This window comes from Pongo abelii, chromosome 3, assembly GCF_028885655.2.
Source record: "Pongo abelii isolate AG06213 chromosome 3, NHGRI_mPonAbe1-v2.0_pri, whole genome shotgun sequence".
NCBI classification, from domain to species: domain Eukaryota; kingdom Metazoa; phylum Chordata; class Mammalia; order Primates; family Hominidae; genus Pongo; species Pongo abelii.
Window position 1 is genome coordinate 212,353,782 of NC_071988.2, and position 27,419 is coordinate 212,381,200.

Here is a 27,419-nt window from a genome sequence, read left to right on the forward strand (position 1 = left end):
ACCAGTGGCTTTTGACTTAGTCGTCTATTAATATCTATCAATCACTAACCTCAGTCCTATTTCCTCCATTCTTGTTTTTGCTATCATAAAACTTGTCCATTTTTTTCATTAGATCTATGTTTCTCCTCTTTTCTTTTCATCCAAACCGCACATCAACTTAGTACAGATAGTGCAATTGATCTGAACCCTACAGAACTCACTGTTTCCATTTACATAACTTACATAACTGTCAAGCTGAAATCACTCTCAAATTTTTTTAATTCAAAATTTTAATTTAATTTAATCACATTTATTTATTCATTTATTAATTTATTTTGAAAATAATTTTAACTTGTATTTTATATTCAGGGGTACATGTGCCAGTTTGTTACATGGGTATATCTCATAATGCTGAGTTTTGGGGTATGAATGATCCCATCATCCAGATGCTGATTTGATATGGTTTGACTCTGTGTCCCCACCCAAATCTCGTGTTGAATTGTAATTCCCAATGTAGGGGGAATGACCTGGTGGGAGGTGATTAGCTCATGAGGGCAGATTTCCACCTTGCTGTTCTTCGATGGTGAGTTCTCATGAGATCTGATGGTTTAAACATACGACATCCTCCTTGGCTCACTTGCTGTCCTGCCGCCATGGTAGAACGTGCCTTGCTTCCTCCTTCACCTTCTGCCATGACTATAAGTTTCCTGAAGCCTCCCAGCCATGCTTCCTGTACAGCCTGTGGAACTGTGAGTCAGTTAAACCTCTTTTCTTTATAAATTACCCAGTCTCAGGTAGTTCTATATAGCAGTGTGAGAACAGATTAATACATGAGCATAGTACCCAATAGTTTGTCAAACCTTGCCTTCCTCCTTCTACCCTCTAGTAGTCCCAGTGTCTATTCTTTCCATCTTTATGTCCATGAGTACCCAGCGTTTAGCTCCCACTTATAAGTCAGATCATGTGGTATTTCGTTTTATGTTCCTGCATTAATTCACTTAGGATAATGGCCTCCAGCTGCATCCATGTTGCTTCAAAGGACATGATTTTGTTATTTTTATGGCTGCACTGTATTCCATGGTGTATGAAATGGCTTGGAAGGTGGCCCCCATAAATCTCACGGTGAAATGCAATACTCAGTATTGGAGGTGAGGCCTGGTAGGAGGTGTTTGGGTCATGGGGGTGGATGTCTCGTGGCCTGATGCCGCCCTTGTGACAGTTAATTCTTTCAAGATCCGGTTGTGTTAAGGGTGTGTGGTACTTACCGCTACTCGCATTTTCTCTTGCTCCTGCTCTGACCATGTGATGTGCCTACTCCCGCTTTGCCTTCCATCATGAGTAAAAACTCCCTGGAGCCTCCACAGGCACCATGCAGATGCCATCACCATGCTTCCTGTACAGCCTGCAGAGCTGTGAGCCAATTAAATCTCTTTTCCTTATAAATTACCCAGCCTCAGGTATTTCTTCATAGCAATGCAAGAATGGCCTAATAATACAGTGTAAATGTACCACATTTTATTGATCCAATCCACTGTTGATGGGCACCTAGGCTGACTCCATGTCTTTGCTATTGTGAATAGTGCTGCGATTAACATGCAAGTGCATGTGTCTTTTTGGTAGAATAACTGATTTTCTTTGGGTTATATACTAGTAATGGAATTGTTGGCTTGAACGGTAATTCTATTTTAAATTCTTTGAGAAATTTCCAACAGCTTTCAACAGTGGCTGAACTAATTTACATTTGCACCAATTATGTGTAAATGTTCCTTTTTCTCCACAGCCTCCCAAGATCTGTTGTTTTTTGATTTTTTAATAGTAGCTATTCTGACTGGTGTAAGATGGTATCTCGTTTTGGTTTTCATTTGCATTTCTCTGATGATTAGTGATGTTAAGCCTCATCTTTGCCACAATAAAACTGGGAAAATACAGTGTTACTTGTCAAAATAAATTGTTTTACTTTGCTTTAAAAATAATCGAGTAGTATATTTCTTCCAGCACAATTAAGAAGTAAACATTTTGAAATGTACAGTACCTTGCTGTTAAGTCTTTGCACAAATATACCAATCGAACATAAAGACCACCTTAAACTTTCATTTGAAATGAAAGAAAATTTTTAAGAGGTTAAGGGCTAGTAAATTGTTAGTCCTGAAGTTAAATTAGCTCAAGTAAATGGAAAGACTTTCCTTTAATTAAAGCCTTTTAAATGAACACTTTAAAGCATAGTTGGTTTCTCCCTCAAATCTTGTCCAAACCAACTGTCTACAACTCAGTGTATCAAAGAAGGTTTCAGACATGATTATGAAGCTCCCTCAACTTACAATGTGCTATTTGCAACCTTAGATGGCTATCATTCTGGCTTTTCTACCTTTTAGCAACAATAAGCACACCCCTCCCATTTCTCCCACACCCTGACTTACCCCTTTTTTCATTTAACATATAATTTTTCTCAGAGTGTTCTTAAGCATCTTTAACTGTAAATATGACAAAAGCACACAGTATAGTACATGTGTCACATGTATAAATATTGTATCTAGCCATACAATTTTTTTTAAAAAGAAATATTTTATTTTCAAAAAGCAAAGACTCTAGGAACCTTTTCTAGCTGCCAGTCATAAAAACATAAATTCCTGGTTAGTTTCCCAAATTTGCCTGACCATAAGAACAACTTGTGATACTTGTCAAACACATGTATTGTGAGTCCCATACATGATCTCCTGAATCAGAATCTCCAGGTGAGAGGCCTGGGAATACACATTTTAAACAAACATCCACAGTGATTATTATGATTAGTAAAACTTGAAAAAAAATTTCACTAGGATCTTTATGACTGAATAACCTCACAAACATAGGAAAGTTACTGCAAAAAAATATGAGCAGAATTTCAGAATTCTGCCTTTGCTGAAAGTATTTGTTCCCTCCTCTTCTATTCATCAAAACCTGACTACTTATGTAACTCCCCAAAACCACCAACACCTGGAAGGGGTTGAAAATGATTTTAATGAAGAAGAAAAGCTGATGTTTAATTTCAAAACTGACAGTGAGAATAGAAGGGAGAGGCATGAATTTATCTTGATTCTAACACAAAGCATTGTATTTGAGTCTACAAACGAAATTGGTTTCTTCTTTATTTTTTGTAAGTTTTTGCCAAACTCTGTGCATATACAGAGGCTGGGCAAGAATGAAATCCAGAAATATGGCATATGCCATCCCTTATTTATTTCCCCATGTGACCAGCCAACAACTTCTTCACCTAGTCCCGGCTTCAAGCTGACTTTGTCTACTTCTCTATCGGAAATGGAGCTTCCCCAAAGACTGCCTCAATGTCAGTTACCACAAGGCCTTTTTTCCATCTTATGCTCCTAAACTTCTACGATATTAAATTATATTATCCCTTCTGGAAACTCTCCTTAGCTTTGATTTCTATAACGTTACTCTAACTCTGTTTCATTTCTTCTTTTATAGACTCTCTTTCTTTTCTCTATCCCTTTACTGTAGACATGTTGTACGGCTTTGTTCTTAACCTTCTGATCTCTCCACATTCATTCCCTCAGAGCATGTATCCATTTTCTTGTTATCGACCTTCCTATCTGATTATTACCATCAAGTAAGGATGTTGGTGATGAGCATAGCTAACATCTCCTAGACATTTTCCATGTCGGTTATAATAAGCACCCTATATAATTTGTACCACTTAAATCCTCAATCCTAAATGATACTATCACTAACCACGTTGTATGAGATGAGGAAACTGAGATTTTCATCAAAACCCTGGAAAGCCAACGTGAGGAGCCCCTGTGTGTCTCCTTTGTTAATGACTCCGGGCATCATGGCATGTGGATTGCCATGGAATGGGGATTAGGAAGCACAGCACTGTGAAAACACCGGAAAATACATTATGATAGCGGGTAACGACGCTCATCTCCGCACATTGTGACGGTTTTGTTTCTGACTCAGGTTTGAGATGGGCCAATCCTAAGTCGATCGTGCCACCAGGGATCACGAATTTAATAAGATCATGGATGCTTGGAACCCAACTGGTCTCTGTTTTCTACTTTAGGGAAAGAGCCACAGCTTGAGTGGGGTGGCTTTGGTGTCACATACGCGATTAATAATACCCACCACTGCAGAGGAATCACCGTGGACTACTCCTCGTTTCATCCCACACTCTTGCGATTGATGCCTCTCACCTGTTTACTGACTTCATTCAAATTCTTCAGCGACCACAGGACCCCGACTTGCCTTCTCTGTCCTGGTTCCCTCACTCTGCTTTACAGGCCTGGCCTGCTCGCGGTTCCCTCCAAGCCTCCGCCCTGTTTCCTCCATCAGACAGGACTAGCTTCCTTCATCTCTGTCCAGCAAAAGCCTGCCCAGCGTTCAAGACCCTCCTCAGAGACCGCCTCCACGATTAGGCTTCTCTTGACCCCTGAGCCTGTAACACGCGCCACCATAACTCTCCACCTCAGCCCACATTCCCACAGCACTCGTGACGTCCGCGGCCCTCAACATGGCGCTTCATTCTATTTTAGGGTATTTCCTGCTTGCTTCCTGCACACACAGTCGCACGAGGCACAGCCCCGAGTGACCCGCGCACGAGTGGCCCGCGCTTCCAGCCGCGCCGCCGCAGGCAGCGAAGGCAGCCGGAGCCGCTTCCCGCCCCCGCGGGGACCCTCGCCAGCCCGCAGCCCTAGCGGAAGGCGGTTCCACAGCGCGCCCGGAAGCTCCGCCACCGCCAGCACCGGCGCCTCGGGCGGGCTTTCCTCCCCTCGGGGAGGCGCGAATCCTCAGGAGCTCCTCGAGAGGGCGCCAGGGAGCAGCTGCGCGCGGACACCTTTCGGCCCTCTACGGCCGCCGTAGCTCCCCCGGCAGAAACCCGGAAGTGGAACTCTCAGCCATTCAGCGTTTGAGTGAAGACGGAGGCGGGTTCTGGAGAGACCTACGCTGTCAGGGAATGTTTACTTCGCCTCTACTTCTGTTCTTCCCCGCCCTGATGCTGCCCGGGGTCACATACTCGTCCTGAGCTGGCTTCAGCCTGTCCGCGCAGAAGTCTCCCGGAGCTATGGCCGAGTACTCCTATGTGAAGTCTACCAAGCTCGTGCTCAAGGGAACCAAGGCGAAGAGGTGGGTCCTGCAGCTCGGGCGGGAGCCTCCTCCGTTCTTTTCGGAAGCACTCCACCCCCGCGAGCCTGGTGGAAGCCGTGGCGCGGAAAGCAGGTTTCGTGGCCTCCCAGGCTTCGCCCTGGCCTCTGTCGGGGCTGGACGGAGGCCGGGCCGCGGTTCCTGGCGCCTGTGCAGAGACGGGCAGCCTCCCGCGCGGACGACCCAGGAAACAGGGTAGACGGGCGGGTGACCGGTGACCCCGTACCCACGAGTTTGGGTCCCCTGAGACATCTCTCCAGGCCTCTGCCTGGTGGGTCTGCGTTAGTCTGATCTCGTAGTTCATGATAATAATTTCCTTTATTAGGGATTATTCTTTTCTCCATTGTCTCTTCCTAGAAAAATTATTGATTAATTTTTTTTTAACCTAATATGTAGAGTGAAACCAGGATGAATCACACAGTGGTTGAGGTGTATATGGGCTTTGATAGGGATATGGGCTCGAACCTACACTCTGTCATTTACTGATTTTGTAATTTGTGGCAAATTGGTTAATATGTCTGAACCTCCATTTACTCATTAAGAGATCAAATATCTGAACCTCCGTTTACACATTTATACTTTCAGACGATGTTTTATACTTTTAGAAGACTGTGAGAATTAAATGAGAGAACATATATGCAGTAAATAAATTGAGCCAAATGTGAGGAGGAGGTCGTAGTGGTAATTTATTAGCTCTTTAGGAAAAAATACCTGTGCACTCATATCCCCCGCTTCTTTTTTAACTGAAAGATTTGCCCGAGGTTGACTGTACATACAGATGTTGAGCATTTCCTCCTGGTCTCCGTGATAAACAGAGGTTTTGGTATTTTTAGGCGAGATGGAAAGAAAGTATCAAGGAGTGAGCTGAAGCCACTGGCCTTGAGAACCCTATCTAGGAGTCTGGCCTCATGAAGATGCCAGAATAAATGACAGGTTTATCCTGAATAAATGTGAGATTTTTACTCTGTGAATTTCCTGTGAGGAGAGGAGAGTTATCTTCTGAAAACTTTATGATGAAAATGCAGACAAGAGTGTCTTAAGATTATGGTAATAATCATAGTTAATGCTTATATAGCACTTTCAATGTGCCAAGAAATTGTAGGCGCTTTGCACGTTAACTTTTTTCAAATCGCTCTTGGTTTTTTCTTTTTTTATTGAGATGTAATTCGTAATTATAAAATTCACCCTTTTGTACAGTCAGTGGTTTTTAGTATACATTCAAGAGGTTCACCATTGTCTAGTTGCTCAGCATTTTCATCATCTCAGAAGGAAACGTCCCCCTACCCATTAAAGCAGTCACATCCCATCCTCCCCGTCTGCTAGTCCTTGGCAACCACTAATCCGCTGTCTATGTGAAATCGCCTATTCTGAATATTTCCTAAGAAAGAAATCATGCAACATGTGGCCTTTTGTATCTGGCTTCTTTCACTTATAACATTCTTGAGGTTCATCATTGTTGTAGCACTTGTTCCTTTTATGGCTGCGTAGTATTCCATTGTATGGATGTAACATTTTGTTCATCCATTCATCATTTGGGTTGTTTCCCCTTTTTGGCTATTGTGACTAATGCTAGTGTGAATATTCTTACGTAATATTTTTGTGGGTGTATATTTTCATTTCCCTTGGGTATACATACTTAGGAGTAAAATTGCTGGATCATGAGGTAACTCTTTAACTTTTTGAGGAAACCCAAACTGTTTCCTGTAGATGCTACACCGTTTTACATTTCCACCAGCAATGTATGAAGGTACATATTACCTCTTAAACCTCACAATAGCCTTAAGAGTTAGGTTAAATTATTATCCTAATTTTTTAAGTGGGAAAACTGACTCACAGAGAGATTCAGTACCTTTTCCAAAAATCACAGAGCTAAGAAGTGAAGGAATCAGGATTTAAAATCTGGCAGTGGACTCTACAATCTGCTTTGAACTCTAAGATAATATGTACAAAGCCTGAAGCAACTTCTCAGTACTGTATTTAAGAGGGCATAACAATGTAAGTCTTCCTAAAGCAATAATTTATAAATGAAAAGCTTAAAAGACTTCCAAGTTTCAATCTTACGATATTTATCATACAAATCAATATACCTAAACTCATCTATGTAAATTATGTCCTGTAGTAAGAAGAAAAAGAGCAAAGATAAGAAGAGAAAAAGAGAAGAAGATGAAGAAACCCAGCTTGATATTGTTGGTGAGTCAGTTTTCAGTGCCCTATTCTGAAAAAAGTTAATGTTTCTTGAGATCTCATTGAAAATATTTTCCTAGTTAGAAATTTATGATGTATTCGTATTTGTCTTAAAGTGCTTAAATATTACCTACAGTTATAAATTCCATTTATTCTTTAGCACAGTAGATGCTACTGATGCCTTTACTTCATTATCAGGAGAGAAAAATTATAACTCTCTTGGTAGGCACCATTAGACTGCTTAATAGCCGGAGATTCTGATACATAATTTTAAAGGCCTAATGTAAATGTTTTTCAACCAAATATATTTTACAAGTTATTTTCTTTGCACATGTATGCATTTTAATTGTAGAAGTCGGTTGTCTCTTAAAGGAAGTATCTTCACAGGAAAAATCATTATTTTGTGAACTCTGAAATGAATGAAAATCTTAAATACAACATCAGGGTAGCCTGTAAATGATACTAGAAATAAACTGACCTAAACACACTTAACCAGCCTATTTTCCGTTTAGTTCTTTCCATACATTTTTTTTCTCTTTTAAAACTTGGCAAGTTGCATTTTGAATCTTCATAAATTATGGTAACTTAAAAAATATATAAAATATGGAATGGTATAAAGCTAATGTTCTGGAAGAATCATTGCTTTCAAAATGGCAAATCAACAATTCTAAAATTAGGGTAGATATCTAGGATAGATATGTAGATGTGAAATTGCTGTGTCAAAGGATAGGTGAATGCTTAACCATATAAGAAACTGCCAAAAATTTTCTAAAGTGGTTGTGCCATTTTACCTTCCCACCAAGAATGAATTAGTGCTCCAGTTACATCCTTGCCAAGAGTTGATGGTGTTATCAGTCTTTTCTCCCAGTCTGAGTTTTACCTTTTCAGTTTCTTAATGGTGGTTTTTGGATGAGCAGCTTTTTTTTTATTTTTTTTATTTTTATTTTTTTTGAGACAGAGTCTTACTCTGTCTCCCAGGCTGGAGTGCAGTGGCGCGATCTCGGTTCACTGCAAGCTCCACCTCCCGGGTTCACGCCATTCTCCTGCCTCAGCCTCTCGAGTAGCTGGGAATGCAGGTGCCCGCCACCACGCCCGGCTAATTTTTTGTGTTTTTAGTAGCAATGGGGTTTCACCATGTTAGCCAGGATGGTCAGAAGCTTTTAATTTTTATAAAGCTCAGTTTATTTTTTTTTCTTTTATGGTTACTGCCTTATTTCTTTGATCTAAGAGATCTTTGCTTACCCCAAAGTCAGGAAAATATTCTACATTGTCTTTTAGAGGCATCATAGTTTTACTTTTTACATTAAATCTGTCATTCATCTCAAATTAAATTTTGGCATGATGTTGTGAGTTCAGTTTCAAGATTTACTTTTTTTTTTCTTTAACATCTTGATAGCCAATTGTGCCAGCACCACTGGTGTTTCCTTTTTCCATTGATCCACTTTGGTATCTTCATAAAAAATCAATTAACTTTCTATGTATTGGTCTATTTCTGGACTCTGTTCTATCGATACGTTTGTCTGTTTTTCTGTTGGTATATTTCTCTTGATGCTATAGTTTCATGAAGTCTTGAGATCAGGTAGTCTGAGTCCTCCAACTTTGTACTTATTACCTATTAATTTATTAATTTCTACAGTGAAGCTTGTTGGATTTTCTCGAGAACTGTATTGAGTCCAGATCATTTAGGGGAGAATCAGCATCTTAATATTGGGCCTCAATATTTCATAATTTTCAATGTAGCAGTCTTGCATGCCTGTTTAAACATTTATTCTTAAGTATTTTATAATTTTACACTACTGTCAATAGAACCTTTGAATTTGATTTTCCAGTTGTTTGTTGTCAGTATGTAGATATACAATTGATTTTTGTATAGTGACTTTGTAGTCTGATAAGTCTGTTTCACTTATTACTTCTAGTGGTTTGCTTATATAGAAAACTAAGAAATTTGCAATTATGTTTCCTGTGACTATCATTTTACTTCTTTCTTTCTAATCCTTATGTCTTGTCTTTCTTTTTATTGGTTATTATACTGTCCAGGACTTCCATAGTGTTGAACAGAAGTCATGAGAATGGGCATAATTGCATTGTTCCCAAGCTTAGGCAGAAAGCTTTCAGTAGTCCACCATATGGTGTGATGTCTGTAGGATCTGCAGAGAAAACCTTTATCAAAATGAGGACATTCCTTTTAAACTTTGTTTCTTGGGAGTTTTTATTTTAGTGGTGTTTAATGCTGTCAGATGCCTCTTTCTGTATCTGTTGAGATGATTATACAGCTTTCTTCATTCTGCCAATGGATTACATTGGTTTCATTTTCAACTTTTAAAGTAACTTTATATCCCTGAGATAAACCCCTCTTGGTTGTGGTGCATTGTCCTTTGGGATATTGCTAGATTTGATTTCTAGGTTTTTTTTTTTTTTTTTTTAAGATTTCTATATTGGTGTTGATGGGAGATACTGGACTTTTGTATCCTTTTCTTGTAATGTCTTTTTTTGATTTTGATGTCAAGGTGATACTGGGTGTCATAAAATTAGATGGAAAGTGCTGTCTCCTTTCCTATTTTTGGAAATAGCTGTGTGATATGGGTATGATTTGTTCTTTACATGTTTGATAGAATTCACCGGTGAAGTCAACTGAACCTAGAGGGTTTTGTTTGGTTTGGTTTTAGTTTTTTGTGGGAAAATTAAAATTTTTTAAGAGATATTTTCAGATTTTTTTGTTGTGTCAGTTTTGGTAATTTGTGTCTTTTAAGAAAATTTCATTTCATCTAAGTTGTTGGATTTATTGGCATAAAATTGTTCAGAATATTCCTTTCTTTAATATGCTTTTAATGTCCGTAGAATCTAATCTGTATTGCAGTCTCTTCATATTGGTAATTTGTGTTTTTGCTATTTTTTCCTGGATCAGTCAGTCTAGCTGGAGGTTTCTCAATTCTTTATAAGATCGTTTGTTTTAGATCGTTAATGATCTTTTAGTACAGGGGTATTCAATCTTTTAGCTTCCCTGGGCCACAATGGAAGAAGAAGAATTGTCTTGGGCCACACATAAAATACACTAACGATAAGCTGATGAGCCAAAAAAAAAAAAAAAGAGCAAAAAAATCTCATAATGTTTCAAGAAAGTTTATGAATTTGTGTTGGGCTGCATTCACAGCTGGCCTGGGCCACATGCAGCCCTCAGGTTGGACAAGCCTGTTTCAATATTACTTATTTTCTCTTTTTTTCATTTTCTATTTCATTTATTTTCAGTCTTTTCTTTTTCCCCCCTTTAACTTATTTTCAGTTTACTTTGTTCTTGTTTTATAGCTTCTTAAGAAGGGAGTTAGATCTCTTCATTCCACTTTAGTTTCAGTTATAGTCAACACACTTTGTTTTCATTTTCATTCCATTCAAAACATTATCTAGTTTTCCTTGTGATTTTTCTTTTCATGGACACATGAGTTATTTAAAAGTATATTGTTTTTAATTTCTACTACATAGAGATGTTATAGGTATGTTATTGTTGCTGATTTCTAATTCATTTATAGTATAGTTGGAGAACTTACTTTCTTAGTGAATTTCCATGTACACTTGAAAAGAATGTGTATTCTGCAGATGTTGGTTCAGGGTTTTTTTTTTGGTTTTTTTTTTTTGGAGATGGAGTCTCCCTGTCGCCCAATAGGCTGGAGTGCAGTGGCGCGATCTCAGCTCACTGCAACCTCCACCTCACAGGTTCAAGTGAATCTCCTGCCTCAGCCTCCGGAGTAACTGGAATTACAGGCACCTGCCACCACACCCGGCTAATTTTTTAAATATTTTTAGTAGAGACAGGGTTTCACCATGTTGGCCAAGCTGGTCTCAAACTCCTGACCTCAGGTAATCTGCCTGCCTCAGCCTCCCAAAGTGGTGGGATTCCAGGCGTGAGCCGCGGTGCCCAGCCAGTTCAGTGTTCTTTAGATGTCTGTTCGATCAACTGGTAGAGCTTGTGACTGTGCATATCTTCTGTGTCCTTACTGATTTTTTACTAATCCTACAGTGTATTGAGAGTTATGTTAAAATCTCCAGCTGTAATTCTAGATCTGTCTACATGAGCAGTTTTTGCTTAAAGTATTTTGAAGCTCTCATAAGATGTGTACACATTTAGGATTGTTAAGTCTTCCATGTAAATTCAGTCTTTCATTTTCATAACATTTTAACCTTATTTCTGTTAAGCGTCTTGATGCCTTGTTAAATTATCTGACTACCCTTTTGCTCCTGTCAAGCCTGGGCCTTTGTTAGTTTGTGCTTATTTATTAGAGTTGCCCATAGACTTAGACAGTGACTCTTACCCTAGGAAAGGTTCATCCTCATGGGCCTCAGCCACATGTTTTAGGCATACTTGGTGAGTTCTCTCCACTCTGCTGTGTCCCAAATTTGTGTGATCTCTGGCATCTCCAGTCAGCCCTCAGCAGTGCCAGCCACTCTGCAGAGGCCTTGTGGAGCCTGCCTACTGCATGCACTCCCCCCAGCCCTTGGCCACAGACCTGCAGAGAACTTTTGCATACTCTTTTGAGGCCTCACCTGTGTGTAGTTCCCTCTTCTCCAGTACCTTATTCTGTAAACTCCGAACATATTAGCACTGCAAGACTCTCAGCTTAGTGACATTGCCTCATTTCTGGAGGTCTCTACGTCTCTCCGTGTGGTCAGGAAACTGCCATTGGGCAGAAAACAGTACGTGTGAGATTTGCCTCATGTGTTTTCCTGTTCTCAAATATCACAGTCCTGTTCTGCCTGTGTTCCAATCCCCGAAAACAGTTTTCTCAAATATTCTATCCAGTTTCAATTTTCTCATTGGTCATGGTGTGAGGGCAAGTCCATCTTGGCTGAAAGAGGAAGTCCTTCTGCATCTTTTCCTCTTTGTCCTTCCACCTTCTTTTGCATTGTGGATTTTCTAAACTTGCCATATAAGTAAGCATGTGCCTATTTGTGAAGGGAAAGAAGAAAAACCTTTTAATTTTTTAAAGCTGTTCTGTTGGTTGCTCACAAGGATCTGAAGGGATTGGTAAATAGGATGAAAGAAAGTCTGTCTTTCATATGGAGAAAACCAAGTGTGACATTAATAAAACGAGCATGTCTGTAAGCAAAGAGTTTCACTGAGCTCTGCTAGATTCAGAAGCAGTTGGACTTATAACATCATAGTTTGCAAAACACATATATTTTATTTACCCAGGAACTAAAGCTAAGTAAGCTATGGGTTAATAGAAGTCTGTGAAGGGTACTTAGACTACAGTAAGATTGGGGAAGAAAATTCCATTTCCAAATCTAAGATATATCATTCCTTTGTGCCAAGCACATAATGAAGGCAGAGATTTAGGGGGGCCCTTAGCACGGAAACACTGGGTTAGTCAGAAGGTGAGGTGAGCTGTCACACAGCCTTGATGCTAGAATGAGGGTGCCCTGGTAGTATCTTATCAGCCATGACACTGGTGCATCAGGCCATTTTTTTTGTTTTTTTTTTTTTTTTTGAGACAGGCTCTTGCTTTGTTGCTCAGGCTGGAGTGCAGTGACATGATCATGGCTCAGTGCACCGTCGACCTCGTAGGCTCAAGCAATCCTCTCACCTCGGACTCCCGAGTAGCTGGGACCACAGGCTCCTACCACCATACCCAGCTAATTTCTTAATTTTTTTGTAGAGATGGGGGTCTCCTTTTGTTGCCTAGGCTGATTTTGAACTCCTGGGCTTAAGTGATTCTCCTGCTTCCCCCTCTCAAAGTGCTGGGATTACAGGCATGCCAGACATATGTAAACATTCTAAACTATGTGAAAATACGTGAAAAGCTTTGTTATGCATTGTGAGACAACACAGCAGGAATATTTCACCATCTGCCTAAGGTTTAAAAGGAAATAACTTTAAGCATGTCTCTAAATAGCAAGTAATGTTTTAGAGCGGATTCTCTTAAATTCAGCTTGGGCGTCTGCAGCATATACACAGCTTGAGCTGTAACCTGACCTAGAGACAGGCAACTTCAGTGCCCGCTGTTTTTAGGATCCACTGCTTTTTCACAGCTAAAACCCCCGAGTGGCACTGTTAAGTATTATGTTATATTACTTTAGTCATTAAACATATAAGCATACCTCCAAAGGTTGAATGTAGGCCACTTGCAGAAAGTAGGCAGAATGCTCCCATTTAATTCTTGATGATACTGTGTTTAGCTTTCTTATTCTTTGAAATCTCATTGAGAAAAAAATACTGGCATCTGCTCAAAGTAATTTCTTTTTCAGTTCACAATATTATAAGTAATGTTATTGTATCATTTCCCTACTTGGACAGAGTGTGACAATTTTGAGGAGCTTGTCTGCCGGAAATTTCTTCTTCATTTGCAAAACTTTAATGAGATATTATATTTAAATGATTTTATTTAATATTAAGTGTACTTAGTGAATGTGGCATAGAACATACAAAATAAAACTAATTTAAAATCATTAACTATTACATTTATAAGAAAGACTTGCTAATCATAACACTGTTGATAATGATTCTGAATAAAGCATTATTTATTTTCCTGAAAACAATTGTAGCTATAACTCAATCATCTAAATTGCTTATTAGTTTTATTGCTTTTTAATTGTCTTTAGCTGAAATTTTAATTTTTATTAATTTTCTTTTTCTCCATTGGTTTTGTGTGTGTGTGGAGGTAAAATATACAGAATATAGAATTTGCCAGTTTTTCTATTTTTAAGTGTACACTTCAGTGGCATTTAAATACATGCACCATTTTACCTTCCCACCAGCATTGCACAGGGTTTCAGTTTCTCCACATCCTGCCCAACACTTGTTTTTCTGGTTTTCTTGGTTTCTGTTTTCTGTTTGTTTGTTTTGATAATAGCATTCTAATGGGTGTTAAGTGGTATTGCATTATGGTTTTGATTTATATTTCCCTAGTGACTAGTGGTGTTGAGCGTCTTTTCAAGTGCTTATTGGCCATTTGTATATCATCTTTGGAGCAATGTTCGTATACGTCCTTTGCCCAGTTTTGAATTGTGGTATTTGTCTTTTTGGAGTTCTCTATATAGTCTGGATATTAATTCCTTATAATGTATGTAGTTTACAAATATTTTCTCCATTCTCTGGGTTGCCTTTTACTCTGCTGATGTCGGTTCTTGATGCACAAATTTTTTAATTCTGATGAAGTCCGGTTTGTCTGTTTTCTTTTGTTGCCTGTGCCTTTGATGTTCTATACAAGAAATCATTGCCAAATTCATTGTCATGAAGCTTTTCCTATTTTCTTCTAAAAGTTTTCTAACTTTAGCTCTTACATTTAGGTCTTTGGTCTGTTTTAAGTTACTTTTTGTATTTGGTGTTAGATAAAGGTCCAACTTCATTTTAGCTAAAATTTTATGTATTTTAAAATTTATTATGGAAAGCATGAAATGTTTAGTTGAATAGAAAATTTTGTGCAGTGGAATTAACTGAATCTTTAAAACCTTTTTGTTATGGAAATATCCAAACTATTGCATTCATAGAAGAATATAATGAGTCCCCCATGTGCTCAGGCCCCAGCATTAATTATCAATATTTTGCCAATCTCGTTTGATTTACACACACACCCACACACACATTTTTTCCTAGAAAATTTTAAGTAAAATCACAGATATTATGTCATTTTACCCATCAGTACATAAATGTACATTTCTTAACGTGGTATGTCTTTCTCTCATCACCTGTTTTGTTCTTTATTTTTATATGTTATACTATGTCATTATCAGACCTTGTAAAATTAACAAGAATTCCTTAATATGTCATATCCAGTTAATGATTGACTCATTTCTACTCTAGCTAAAGTACAATTTAGGAGGAGGTTTGAGGATATTTTTTAACATTAAGATATAAACTTTTATAACAACTGCTTAAATAATTTTTCCTAGAGTCTAACATTTCTATTGGCAAATTGGAAATTAGTATACATAGACATAGATTCTGCTCATTTTACTTGCAATCTAAAATCATAGTTAAGATTACTGGCCAGGCGCGGTGGCTCACACCTGTAATCCCAGCACTTTGGGAGGCAGAGGTGGGTGGATCACGAGGTCAGGAGTTTGAGACCAGCCTGGCCAATGTGGTGAAACCCCGTCTCTACTAAAAATCATTCAGGCATGGTGATAGGCGCCTGTAACCCCAGCTACTCGGGAAGCTGAGGCAGAGAATTGTTTGAACCCAGGAGGCAGAGGTCACAGTGAGCCGAGATAGCATCACTGCACTCCAGCCTGGGTGACAGAGCGAGTCTCTGTCTCAAAAAAGAAAAAAGATTGCTATGCTAGAAAGTCTTCCTGTAGAGGCATTTTTAAGAAACATTATGATAGGCATTGCCTCTGGAAAGCAGGCATGAATAGATGGCTGGGGTCTATCATGAGAGAGACCGTTCTCTATATGTCACTTTGTACCTTCACATGTTGCCTTTTGTTTTGTTTTGGTCTTTTTTTGAGACAGGACCTTGCTCTGTCACTCAGGCTAGAGTGCAGTGGCGTGATCATAGCTCACTATTACCTTGAACTCTGGGCTCAAGTGATCCTCTTTCCCCAGCTCCCCGAGTAGCTGGGATTACAGGCATGCACCCCCATGCCTGGCTGTATGTTGCTATTTTATGTTTTAAAAACCTAGTCCTGACTGTGCTGGTAGTCGCATGAATCTGTGCACATACATGCAAACAAGTACATGTAAAACTGGTGAAATCTGAATAAGCTTCATGGATTATATCAATGTCAGTTTCCTGATTCTGACAGTGTATGATACTTATGCAAGATGTCATCGAGACAAAGCGAGTAAAGGATATGTGAGATCTTTGTATTATTTCTTACAACTGCAAAATAAAAAGTTTTTAAAACTAAGTTATAATAACAAAAAAAGAACTCTGTGTCAAAACTAACATATAAAGTTGAAATATTGATTTTATTTTTTAGGAATCTGGTGGACAGTAACAAACTTTGGTGAAATTTCAGGAACCATAGCCATTGAAATGGATAAGGGAACCTATATACATGCACTCGACAATGGTCTTTTTACCCTGGGAGCTCCACACAAAGAAGGTTTGTGTCTGGAAGGGAAGATCCTGCCACAAGTGTAGATTTTAGGACATTCATTCACTTAGGCCAAACTCTAACTAGTCTCAAACATTTTCCAAAGGAATGGAACCATTGCATTTGACTCTTCCATTTTTTTTTTTTTAATTCCTTAATATTTACCAGCCATTGGCAAGTCCCTCTTTCTCATATAAGCATTTGAAAACATTCCGTATAGTTCCAGAAGAGTATCTTTGGAAATCAAAACAACATGAATAATTAAAATAGTAAGTGGAAAGAAAAAAGAAAACCTATTTGAGTCAAAATGTTTGAATTTCTTTTTTATTCAGACCTATTGCCAAAACTAACCTGTGCGTTTAACAATTTGAAGTTTCCTCATTTTCTTTAGCGCATTAGAGGAAGCACTAATGAGATACGAAGTAATTACAAGATAAAAAGCAGTATCATTTGGTTAGCAAGGCCATCCCTTGAATAAATGAAAGCATTTAGCTTTTTAAATAAGTGCTTATTTATGACTGTATTTTAAAACATAAAGAGAAGCTATCTCAAAAGTTACTAAATAAGCATTATATCACCGGGTCTCACTCAGTGTATAAAATTAGCACTGTGGTTAAAAGAAGGTAAAATAGATCTTGATTCCAAAGATACAGTATTACAGTGACATCACTATATCTGAATATTCTTACATTTAATTGCAGAAGAAAATAGCCACATTTTTTAAAGCAAAATAATGTCTTTATATTTATAGCAAATGTCAAATTTATTTTCAAATGTTTTTTCTCCAATAGTTGATGAGGGCCCTAGTCCTCCAGAGCAGTTTACGGCTGTCAAATTATCTGATTCCAGGTGAGCTTATGTTGTAATATAATTAGTAACCAGTTTTTTAAAAAATTTAATTGTATTCATTAAAAATTTTAGTATCTGTCTTAAGCCCACAGGGTAATTTTGATATAAAAAACAAAATAGCTTTTTTGAAAAGTAGATTTTGTGATCTACTTTTAGTGGATTTCCTATCAGTATATAATGCTAGGCTGGAAAAAAAATGTAAGTTAAAAAGTGAAGATTAATAATTTCACACACCGAATAAGATAGATTAAAAAATAAATAGTACAAAACCTGGTTCACTGTTGCTATGATATTTAAACTCACTGTTTGGAAGTCCAAAGGCAAACAGGAAGACTAAAAAAAGGAATATTGTTGAAACCAGCAGAGAATGTTACAGAATCATAACGACCAAAAGAATATTTTTACTCACTATTTTTACAGTCATTTTATAAAGTAACCTTTTTTATTCTCACCTTGTGCAAAAGTATAGAATGATTCTTTGGGTAGAAGATACTGAAAGTGAATTTACATATTTTAGTAATTGGTTACATCAACATGACAATGATTTCTGTTATATAATCATTAACATATAAAGGAGTAAAAGTCAATTCTGGCATCCCAGGAGATTCTCGGTAAGGTAAAAGATTAGAAATCATAATTTTAAAAAATCACATTCAGATGATTATTTCTGTACTTTCTTTGAAAGTCTGATAAGTATGGTGAAAGACAAAGAATAAAAGCAGAGGAAGAAAAAATTCAATAGTTTTAAACTGCTTTACAATTATAAACAAAAAAGGATTATAAAGAAAATTAACTGACAAATGAGGAAAATATTTGCAACAATCTTAACAGGCAGTGAGTTCTTACTCTTCATATGTATCTTGTATAGAATTCATAGCACTGATGACCCCAGTAGAAAAACTGCAACAATCAGATCTCAATAGAAAAATGGACCAGGGACATTACCAGATAATCTAAAAACTAAAAAGGAAAGGAAAAGAAAAACAGTTGTTATTCTAGTTAACTACTAAAATGCAAATTTATAGGATACTGTTTTTTCCATATCAGGTTTTCAAGTATTTTTTTAAAGTCATAATGTTTAAAAAAAAATCTGTGATACAAAACATACTCTGTTAATTTGAGGTAAGAATGTAAATGGAAGCAGCATTTTCTGGAAAACAGTTTGATGACATAAGAACTTTATACCCTTCGATCCAATTATTTCTAGGAATTTTTTCTAAGGATAAAGCAGTTTTATGTACAGAATAGATGTACATAGAACTATTTATAATAAGAGAAAAAGTAAGTTTTAGTAATTTATTATTGAACTTTATAACTAAAGAGGTATAATTGAAGAATGATGAATTTCAAAAATATTTGTTATGTAATATATAAGGTACAATGTTTATATTAAAAAACACAATATAAAACTAAATTTAAAACTGCACTGTCCAACATGGCAGCAACTAGTCACATGTAGCTTTTTATTTTTTTTAAAAGGCACAGAGTCTCACTCTGTCACCCAGGCTGGAGTGCAGTGGTGTGACCGTATCTCACTATAACCTCAAATTTCTGGGCTCAAGCAATCCTCCTGCATCAGCCTCCCAAGTAGCTGGTATTACATGCGCACGCCACCATGCCCAGCTAACTTTTTAAATTTTTTGTAGAGATGGGGTCTCACTGTGTTGTCCAGGCTGATCTTGAACTTCTTGCTTCAAGCAATTCTCCCACTGGCTTCCCAAAGCACAGAGATTACAGGAGTGAGTCACCACTCAGCCACATGCAGCTTTTGAACACTTGGAATATGTCCAGTCTGAAATTTTAGATATGTACACACCCACACACATACACATGTCCTGTTTTGATGTTCTATAATTAATTTTCTCTCAGTTTTTAACTTTTATCTATCTTATTAATGTACAGAATTGCCCTGAAATCTGGCTATGGAAAATATCTTGGTATAAATTCAGATGGACTTGTTGTTGGGCGTTCAGATGCAATTGGACCAAGAGAACAATGGGAACCAGTCTTTCAAAATGTAAGTGCTGTTATTGTTTACAAAAACTTCCTGTCAGTTTAACAGAAAGTCTGTAACAGTCAATCATAATATATTTAAAAAGAAAAAGTAGGATGCAATACTATAATACATTAAATTGGAATAAATCAGTAAGAACATAGAGCCTTGAAGAGATCTCAAAATATAGTGCAACTAAAATAGCATTAGTACTTTTGCCCACAATTATTTCTGTATACCCTTAGTGCCTAGATATGGATCTCATTTCCATTAAAGAACCAGTCAATTTTAGGTCTCAGAGTAGGAAAACAGAATAGTTCCTAAGTATCTTCTTTGTAGCAGAAATCATGGATGCTTTCAGAAACATTAGAGACTGTAAGCGAACAGTAGAGCTTGCTAAGACCAAGTTGTGACAATTTATGCATAAAATAAATAATAGTTCATTGAAGTAAATTATCTCTAAAAGACTTTCTGTTCATAAGCTTAAAATAGTGTATGAAAAGATAGTTTTAATATAAGAAGAAAAAAGATACTAATTCTTAATTTTAGTAAGTAGACAGTTGTAGTATATGGATGTTTTGTTAAATCTTTGTTGATACAGAATACATAATTTCCTTTTTTTGTTTGTGTGAGAAGATTGAACAAAAATATATGAGTGCTAAACAGTCTTTAAAAAGTAGATAACTATATCAAAAACAGTAAGGACCAGTGGGCACCACGCAGAACAAGCAAATAGAAGATAAGCTCAGCCTTAGAGTAGCAGCTTTGGTAGTATACACTAATGAATTGAAAATAGGAACTCAGCAGTGTTTTCTAAGATGACAGATTAAACAAACATCTCCCCAGAAAGAGGTAATCACTTAGACTAATTTCCTCATCCCCTAGGATAAAATCTTAACTCAGTGACTTGAAAACTATTTTGACCCAACCCTTTGAGAAATGCATTTTTACATTGCAGCCCAGCACACACATATGTATAACTGAAGCAAGAGCTGTACTTAACAATACTTACTTATCCGTGTGTTATGCACCCTGATATTTCTTATTCTCTTTTACCCCTTCCTCTGTGTGTCTGTGTGTGTTACTTTTCCCCCCAACCCACCCACCCACCCACCCAATACCGTTCAGGAAACACTACATTGATTTCATTACCCGCTAATGTGTTGCAACCCCTTTGAGTTGATCCTACTAGTTATGATGAGACACTTCTAATGAAAGTTACACTGGTAGAAAAGGCCAATATATCATAAGGCCTTAGATGATGACTTAGATAGTACTAATAATACAACACTTTAGGAAAGTTCATTTCATTTTATTTTTAGGAAGGACACTAAGTTTCAAAAATTTAAATTTAAATGAAAGAGGGTCTTAAAACTCTATTGCAAAAAGGATTCAGCTGAATAATCTGTGGCACAGGTTTAAATCATCTTGGACCACCCTTGCATGTTCCAGGGCTCACCAGGAGCCATCCAGATGAGAGACCACCCAGCCCTTGTGACCTTGACTAAGAAATTAAATCCATGTTATCAGAACTTTTTTAACTGGATGTGATATAAGGTTAACATATTTTGTAATCATTGTATTTATAAATATTTTGTCTAAATGTTATGGTATTCCAAGTTTTCCAAAAGAATCAACCAAATACAAGTTATAAGTAAACATTATATTTGTTAAGGGGGTTAAGCTAACCAAATTTGTAACCCAGATTTAGATACACAAGAAAATCAGTCCTTAAAGTTTTGTTTAATAGAAAGCAGTGTAATATATCAAACATTAAACAACTAAAAAAGTATATGAATATTTATTTTCACACACAAAAGTCCCTCAGACATTCTTAAATTCAAAACACCAAAGGCATTGTATATACCTTTTCATGTTTTCTAATTGTGAAGAAAATAAATTTTACTTAAAATGCTAATATTTTAATAAAGTATGCGTTCATAATTATGTTCTTGTCTTTAAAGTTAATTTTTCAAACTGAACTAAATCAGTTATATCTTCAGTAGATCTTTTAGAAAGGAAGCAATCCTACCTCATCTACTTAGAATTTAGTCCTACTAGGAAGATACACTACAAATGTTTATTGTGGTAATCTTTGAATAGTAAAATGATAGGTGATTTTGGTTTCCTTTTCTATATGTTCTTGTATTATATTTTTCAGGTTTTTCTCTAAGTTCTTTTCTGTGATTTTTAAATCAGGGAGGAAAAATTAATTCAGTCTAAACACTTAATGTTTCTTCTACAAGAAGTATCCTCATGGCTATTTTGTTATTTTGTTTCACTTAGGGGAAAATGGCTTTATTGGCCTCAAATAGCTGCTTTATTAGATGCAATGAAGCAGGAGACATAGAAGCAAAAAGTAAAACAGCAGGAGAAGAAGAAATGATCAAGGTAATGATGACATTTTATACAGATAACTACATTCACACATGTGATGTGACTGTATCTCTTTAAAATGTTAAATGGTTATTTACTGTCACTTTAAAGATTTAGTTAATAGCTTTTGTAATGTGATGTTTCAAATAGACTCATTTTTAATTATAAATCCCATAGTTGATGGCTTGTTTCTACAATGTGGGTAGAGAAATGAGTGCATCTAGGAGCTACCTTGCCATTATCTCCATGGATTAGTATCTTTTTCTGGTAGTTCCACATGCTCTTTTTAGGCTTTCATGTTCTTGTTTTCTTGCTTGTATTTTAAAATCTAATTTTTAAAATAGATAACATGTACACGTGGTCCCAACATTTTCAAATAAAAGCATGTGAAGATGTATGCCTGCCATGCATCTTACTCACCTGTGTCCCAGCTCCTGTTCCTCTTTCCCTTTGTTTTTTTTATAGCCTCCTAAAATTTCTTTATAAACATATGAATATGTTTATAATTTTCAACTGTTTTATGCTAAAGGTAGCCTCCTCTATAGTCTAGACTTTGATTTTTTTTTTCCTTAAAATTGTATCTTGGAGAGTTTTCTACTATGAGTTTGAATGTAGAAAGTTTTCTCTTTTTCTTACTTTTCCTCTCTTTCTCTTTTTTAGCAGCCACATAATATTCCATTTTAGGGATGTACCTTAATTTATTTAGTCTCTTATAGATGGAAATTTAGGCTGTTGCCAGTCTTTTGCTCTTATAAACAGTGCTGCAGTACATAACATTGAAAATGCATCAATTTGTAGATGCATATTCAATTTCCAGAAGGAGAATTACTAGGTCAGGGGTATCTGCATTTGTATTTATGTAATGCTTGAGCTTCTGTGATGATAATCACTTTATGAAACATAAAAAATCATAGCAGAACTTCTGGGGCCTTAGCCCTCACATTTTAAAAATATTTTTATTAATAGTACCAGTCTTCTTTGCATTAGGAGAAACATGAATCACATAAAACATGATTTTTATTTTATTTTTAAAATTTGTGTGCATCACTAAGCTGGAAATAAAAGTTCCTTATTCCAGGCTAAATTCCCTCATCCGTAGTCAGATGCGTTATCCATTGCACCACTGGCCTGTGCCCTCCCTAATCCTACTCTTTGTTTTACATCATTGTAAAAGTTACACAGACATCTTCATATCAAGGTGAAATTCTAAATAATACTGTTAATATAACCTAGATAAATCAGATAGTTAATTGGAATTTGATGAAAACATTTAAGGCTTAATTTTTTAGACTCACAAAAGCCACTGATCTTTAATGATAAACATATACCAGGATGTGTCTAAAGAATAACTCCCCCCTTCTTGACACATGGTTTTTCTGTGTCTTGGCATTCCATCGCAGTACTGAGCATCCTGAACCTTGCTTTGTTTGTCTCTGTTGGGAATCACAGGTTGCATCCAGTCTGACCCAGATTTGCTCTGTAAGGCATTGTGGGGGCCGGAATGGAAGGCTCTAAGAGGGGGGCAAATGCCTTTTCTAAGATGCCCTTCGTTCTTATAATTAGAGCGTAAAAATTTATGTTACATTTTTCTCTACTACCAGTGCAATTTAAAAGCATCTATCAAATCTCTGTATATACTTCATGTTAGATTTCCGATCATAAGTTTGATTTTAGAATAGTCTTGATTTCAAATAATTTCAAATCTAAAGCTCAAACAATTTCAATCTAAAATGTAGGTATTTTCTTAGAGAAGGGAAATGTTATATTTTTTTGTTGCATGCATCCGGCACATGCGTTGTAGTCTTGAATTTCCATAATGCTCCTGTGAGGTGGATGTGAGCTCAGCGTTACATACAAGAAGACAGCCTCTGACCCTCTTTACATCCTCGTGGTTTTTGTCAGTCAGTTCATGGAAATCACAGTGATTTCAAGGTGTGGTAAGACAGGATGTGTACCCAGGCCCAGCTGACTCCAGAGGCCACTCTCAATATTTCATAGCACGTTGCTTCTCAGGAAGCAGGTCATTGGGGAAATGCAGATGGGTTTGTGACTTACATTTAATTTTATTTATTTATATTTTATTGTATCACGTTTAAATTATTTTGCATCTGGATATCATCACAAAAGTGTTATTGAAGGCAACAATTGCAAATATATGTGCAGTGCTTTGCACTTACACAAAGATACAAAGATACTTGCACAAAGATTGCGTTTTTCACTATGTAAAGCAATTTTCAGACGAAATACAAAGTTTTCTGGATCTCTTTGGCTAGTCAAGTACCTGGAAGCTCTGAACAGTGATTATTTAGGACTCTTTTCATACCATTTAATTGCAGGCTCTCCTAATCTCTGTCAGCCCTTCACCTTTATGACCTTGCCTTATCTACCAGAACACAGATCCCTCTTACTAAAGGTAGCATTGTGTTACCTCTGTCAGCCCTTCAGCTTTATGACCAGATCACAGATCCCTCTTACTAAAGGTAGCATTGTGTTACAGGCCCTAGCAGGGAATGTTTTCAGGTCTGGGACCCCTCTAATCAGAACTGTCACAAAGATGTCATTGGCACAAACACGTTATTTGTCATCACTTTCTAAGCAGCCCTGGAGCTGGACTCTGGCCACAGAGATCCCCTAGGAGACATGAGTCCTTACCATTGCCAATTGCCTGTTCTGTGGGTGATCCTAATTGTTGAATGCAGATTAATTAACTTATGACATGTGGTAGTAAACATCCATCCAAACTTAGGAGGATATAAGAAGCCAGTAAAAGAGGTGGGTTCCAATTAATTAAAAACAAGTTGTGTAATGTTAAAAGTTTTAATACTTTGGTAATAGTCTGTGCAACATAAAATAGCTATTAAGCTTTCAATCTGATCAAATGAACACTTGTCTACTAGGGATAATTTGGTCCTAGTGTATTCACTTGGAGGACAAAATTAAATTAGTTAATGATCGCTTTATTGCCTACCAGGATCTGATGTGTAAAATGTTTCTGAAATAATTTTGTCTGTGGTGTTTCTGACACAAGGGCTGTGGAGGAAGCACGTGATAGCACTTACTCATATAGATTATATATATGAAGTAAAAACACATAACCAGAACCTTTTTCTGAATATAGTTGCTCAGTTAATTTTTTCTTCTGCATAAGAAATCATCTCGAATGTTCTTATGTGATACGTAAAGTGGGGAAGGTGGAAGATAAACATATAATCCATTGAATTCTCTTTTCCAATATCTAGATTAGATCCTGTGCTGAAAGAGAAACCAAGAAAAAAGATGACATTCCAGAAGAAGACAAAGGAAATGTAAAACAATGTGAAATCAATTATGTGTATGTATTCTTTTCCTTTTAGACCTACAGATTTGACAGTGAAGTGCTTCTCGAAGTGCTTCTCAAAGTGCTTTCAAAATAAATTACCAAATTAGCTGGGGATGGTGGTACATGCCTATAGGCCCAGCTACTCAGGAGGCTGAGACGGGAGGATTGTTTGAGCCCAGGTGTTCAAGGCTGCAGTGAGCTCTGATCACCACTGCCTTCCAGCCTGGGTGGCAGAGCAAGACACTGTCTGAAAAAATAAAACTGATGGACAAGAAGAGACAACACAATGTAGCCTCTAGGAGAGCACTGAGCTAAATGCTTTTCTTTTCTTGAGGCTTGTTTTCCTAATCATCCTACCAGCTCCCAAAGCTAGTCACTCAGATTAGTCAATCTCTCTATTCATTCACAGAATGGGTGTGATGCTAGTCAAAGGCTGTGCTATGGCCAGGACACAGGAGACTCCAGCCAGCATGCGCTAATAGAAATGGGGCCTTGTGCTACCCAGTCAATGAGTGGCCCTCCTCTTGAGAGGTCACGAAGGTCATCTTTGTTGAAAAGCTCCAGCTTATTAAAAAAATACAATTAGACCTTTTTTCTCCCCCAAGACGGAGTCTTGCTCTGTCCCCGAGACTGGAGTACAGTGGCGTGATCTTGGCTCATCTCAACCTTCGCCTCCCAGGTTCATGTGATTCTCCTGCCTCTGCCTCCCGAGTAGCTGGGACTACAGGTGCGCGCCACTATGCTCGGCCAATTTTTGTATTTTTGGTAGAGACGGGGTGTCACCATGTTGGCCATGCTGTTCTCGAACTCCTGACCTTGTGATGCGCCTGCCTTGGCCTCCCAAAGTGCTGGGATTGCAGGCATAAGCCACTGTGCCTGGCCTAGAATTAGACGTTTTTAATAAGTGAAAAAGAAATTAACAGTATTTATAAATTTAATAGTAAATCTGTATAATCAGAGTTTGAGGTATTTTTCAATGAAGACATTTTCTTTGCAGAAAGAAATTTCAGAGCTTCCAAGACCACAAACTTAAAATAAGTAAAGAAGACAGTAAAATTCTTAAAAAGGCTCGGAAAGATGGATTTTTGCATGAGACGCTTCTGGACAGGTAGCTATTTATTTACTTATTTCCACTATTTTCAGTAGCCAATAGAAATGGCATGTAGAAAATCTACATTCTCTTAAATTACTGTAGTTTTTCACATTTTTGTCTTTATTTCTGAGTGTGGCAATATTACCTAGAGAGGACATCATAAGTTTGGGAAAAGACTGTCAAGAAAGAATATCTAAAAATTATAACCGATTCTAAGTATATACTTTAAGAAATTCAGGTTTGACTGTATCTACTTCATAAATTTATCTTTTTATAACTATTAGAACCAGAGTTAGAGAGAAGCAGTTTGACTAATATAAAAATTATGTGGATTCTGTTAGAGTAGTTCAGGTTCCTTAAAATAAGAATAGATCAACTAAAAAACTTAAGTATAAAAGCTAAACAAGTGAAATTGAAGCAGTTTTATTCTAAGATTTGGAAGAGTGCAGGATGTTTATCATAGCAAATTATTAATATTTATTACTCTTCCTAGGTAGATAAGTAATATCCTAGATTTACGACATAGAAAAACAGAGACGTTTAGCTGTGAGTGTACAAGTATAAATCAATTAAGTGCCAGATTTTGATAATCACCAGCCGCTCATTCAAGTCCTGTGTTGCAAACTTACTCTTATGCTTTTTTTACATTACTTGATAAAGGCAATGTTTAATTACATATTTCCTGTTAACTAGCTGGTAGAGTTCATACCTAAAGTCAGTAAATAATGTTAAGAATTTTTTCCAGCTGAGCAAATGAATATGTATCTAGTTGTAAGAAATTAAGAAGAGGTTATAAAATATAATCAGGATGTGGACTCTAAAACAGAATAAGCTGTATGTCCTGTAACTTTTATCACTTGTAATAATACAGCATTCTCACCCTGTTAAATGGAAATTCAGAGCACCCTTAAATTCCGGAATAATTAAAATTGCTATTTGGATTGAAAAAGCCCTTAGGCAACATTTATTGAATATTAGGAAATAACTTTTATAAGATTAGAATCCATTTTTTATAGAAACCAAATTTAAAAGTATACATATTTTAATATAAGTGTTGTGGTAATAACCAAAACTGAACACACAGTTTTAAAGCTTTTTATATTTAGTAGCAGTTGAATATATATGGCATGTTTTACATAGATTAATTTTATTATTTTTCTTTGTTTAAACAGGAGAGCCAAATTGAAAGCCGACAGATACTGCAAGTGACTGGGATTTTTGTTTCTGCCTCATCTTTTTGTGTTTTTTTCTGAATAAAATATTCAGAAGAAATGCTTTTACAGAGTTCTTGAGTTGTTGTGAAATTATTGTTTACCTAGTAGCTAACCAGGATTAAACAAGTTTAATCAGGATTCTTCATGGATGTACTTTTTAGCTAACTACAGTTTTTCACATGGAAATGAAACTTACATTACACATTTAACGTACCACAGAATTTTTTTCTGGATTTCCTGTCCTGA

The 27,419-nt window shown here is 36.9% G+C and overlaps 1 protein-coding gene across 2 annotated transcripts; it reads left to right on the top strand.

Moving 5' to 3' along the window:
- The first annotated feature begins 4,137 nt into the window (after positions 1-4,137).
- Positions 4,138-27,243, top strand: FRG1 (FSHD region gene 1). Of its 2 annotated transcripts, XM_054554872.2 has the most exons (9): positions 4,138-5,097; positions 7,235-7,305; positions 16,213-16,338; positions 17,121-17,178; positions 19,081-19,195; positions 21,458-21,562; positions 24,787-24,878; positions 25,864-25,974; positions 27,132-27,243. In XM_054554872.2, the coding sequence occupies exons 1-9, from the start codon at positions 5,036-5,038 to the stop codon at positions 27,166-27,168; spliced, it is 777 nt and encodes a 258-aa protein (XP_054410847.1). In that variant the 5' UTR covers positions 4,138-5,035; the 3' UTR covers positions 27,169-27,243. The 2 variants fall into 2 exon arrangements, with proteins under 2 accessions (XP_054410847.1, XP_054410848.1); XM_054554873.2 differs by lacking the exon at positions 25,864-25,974.
- The last annotated feature ends 176 nt before the right edge of the window (positions 27,244-27,419 follow it).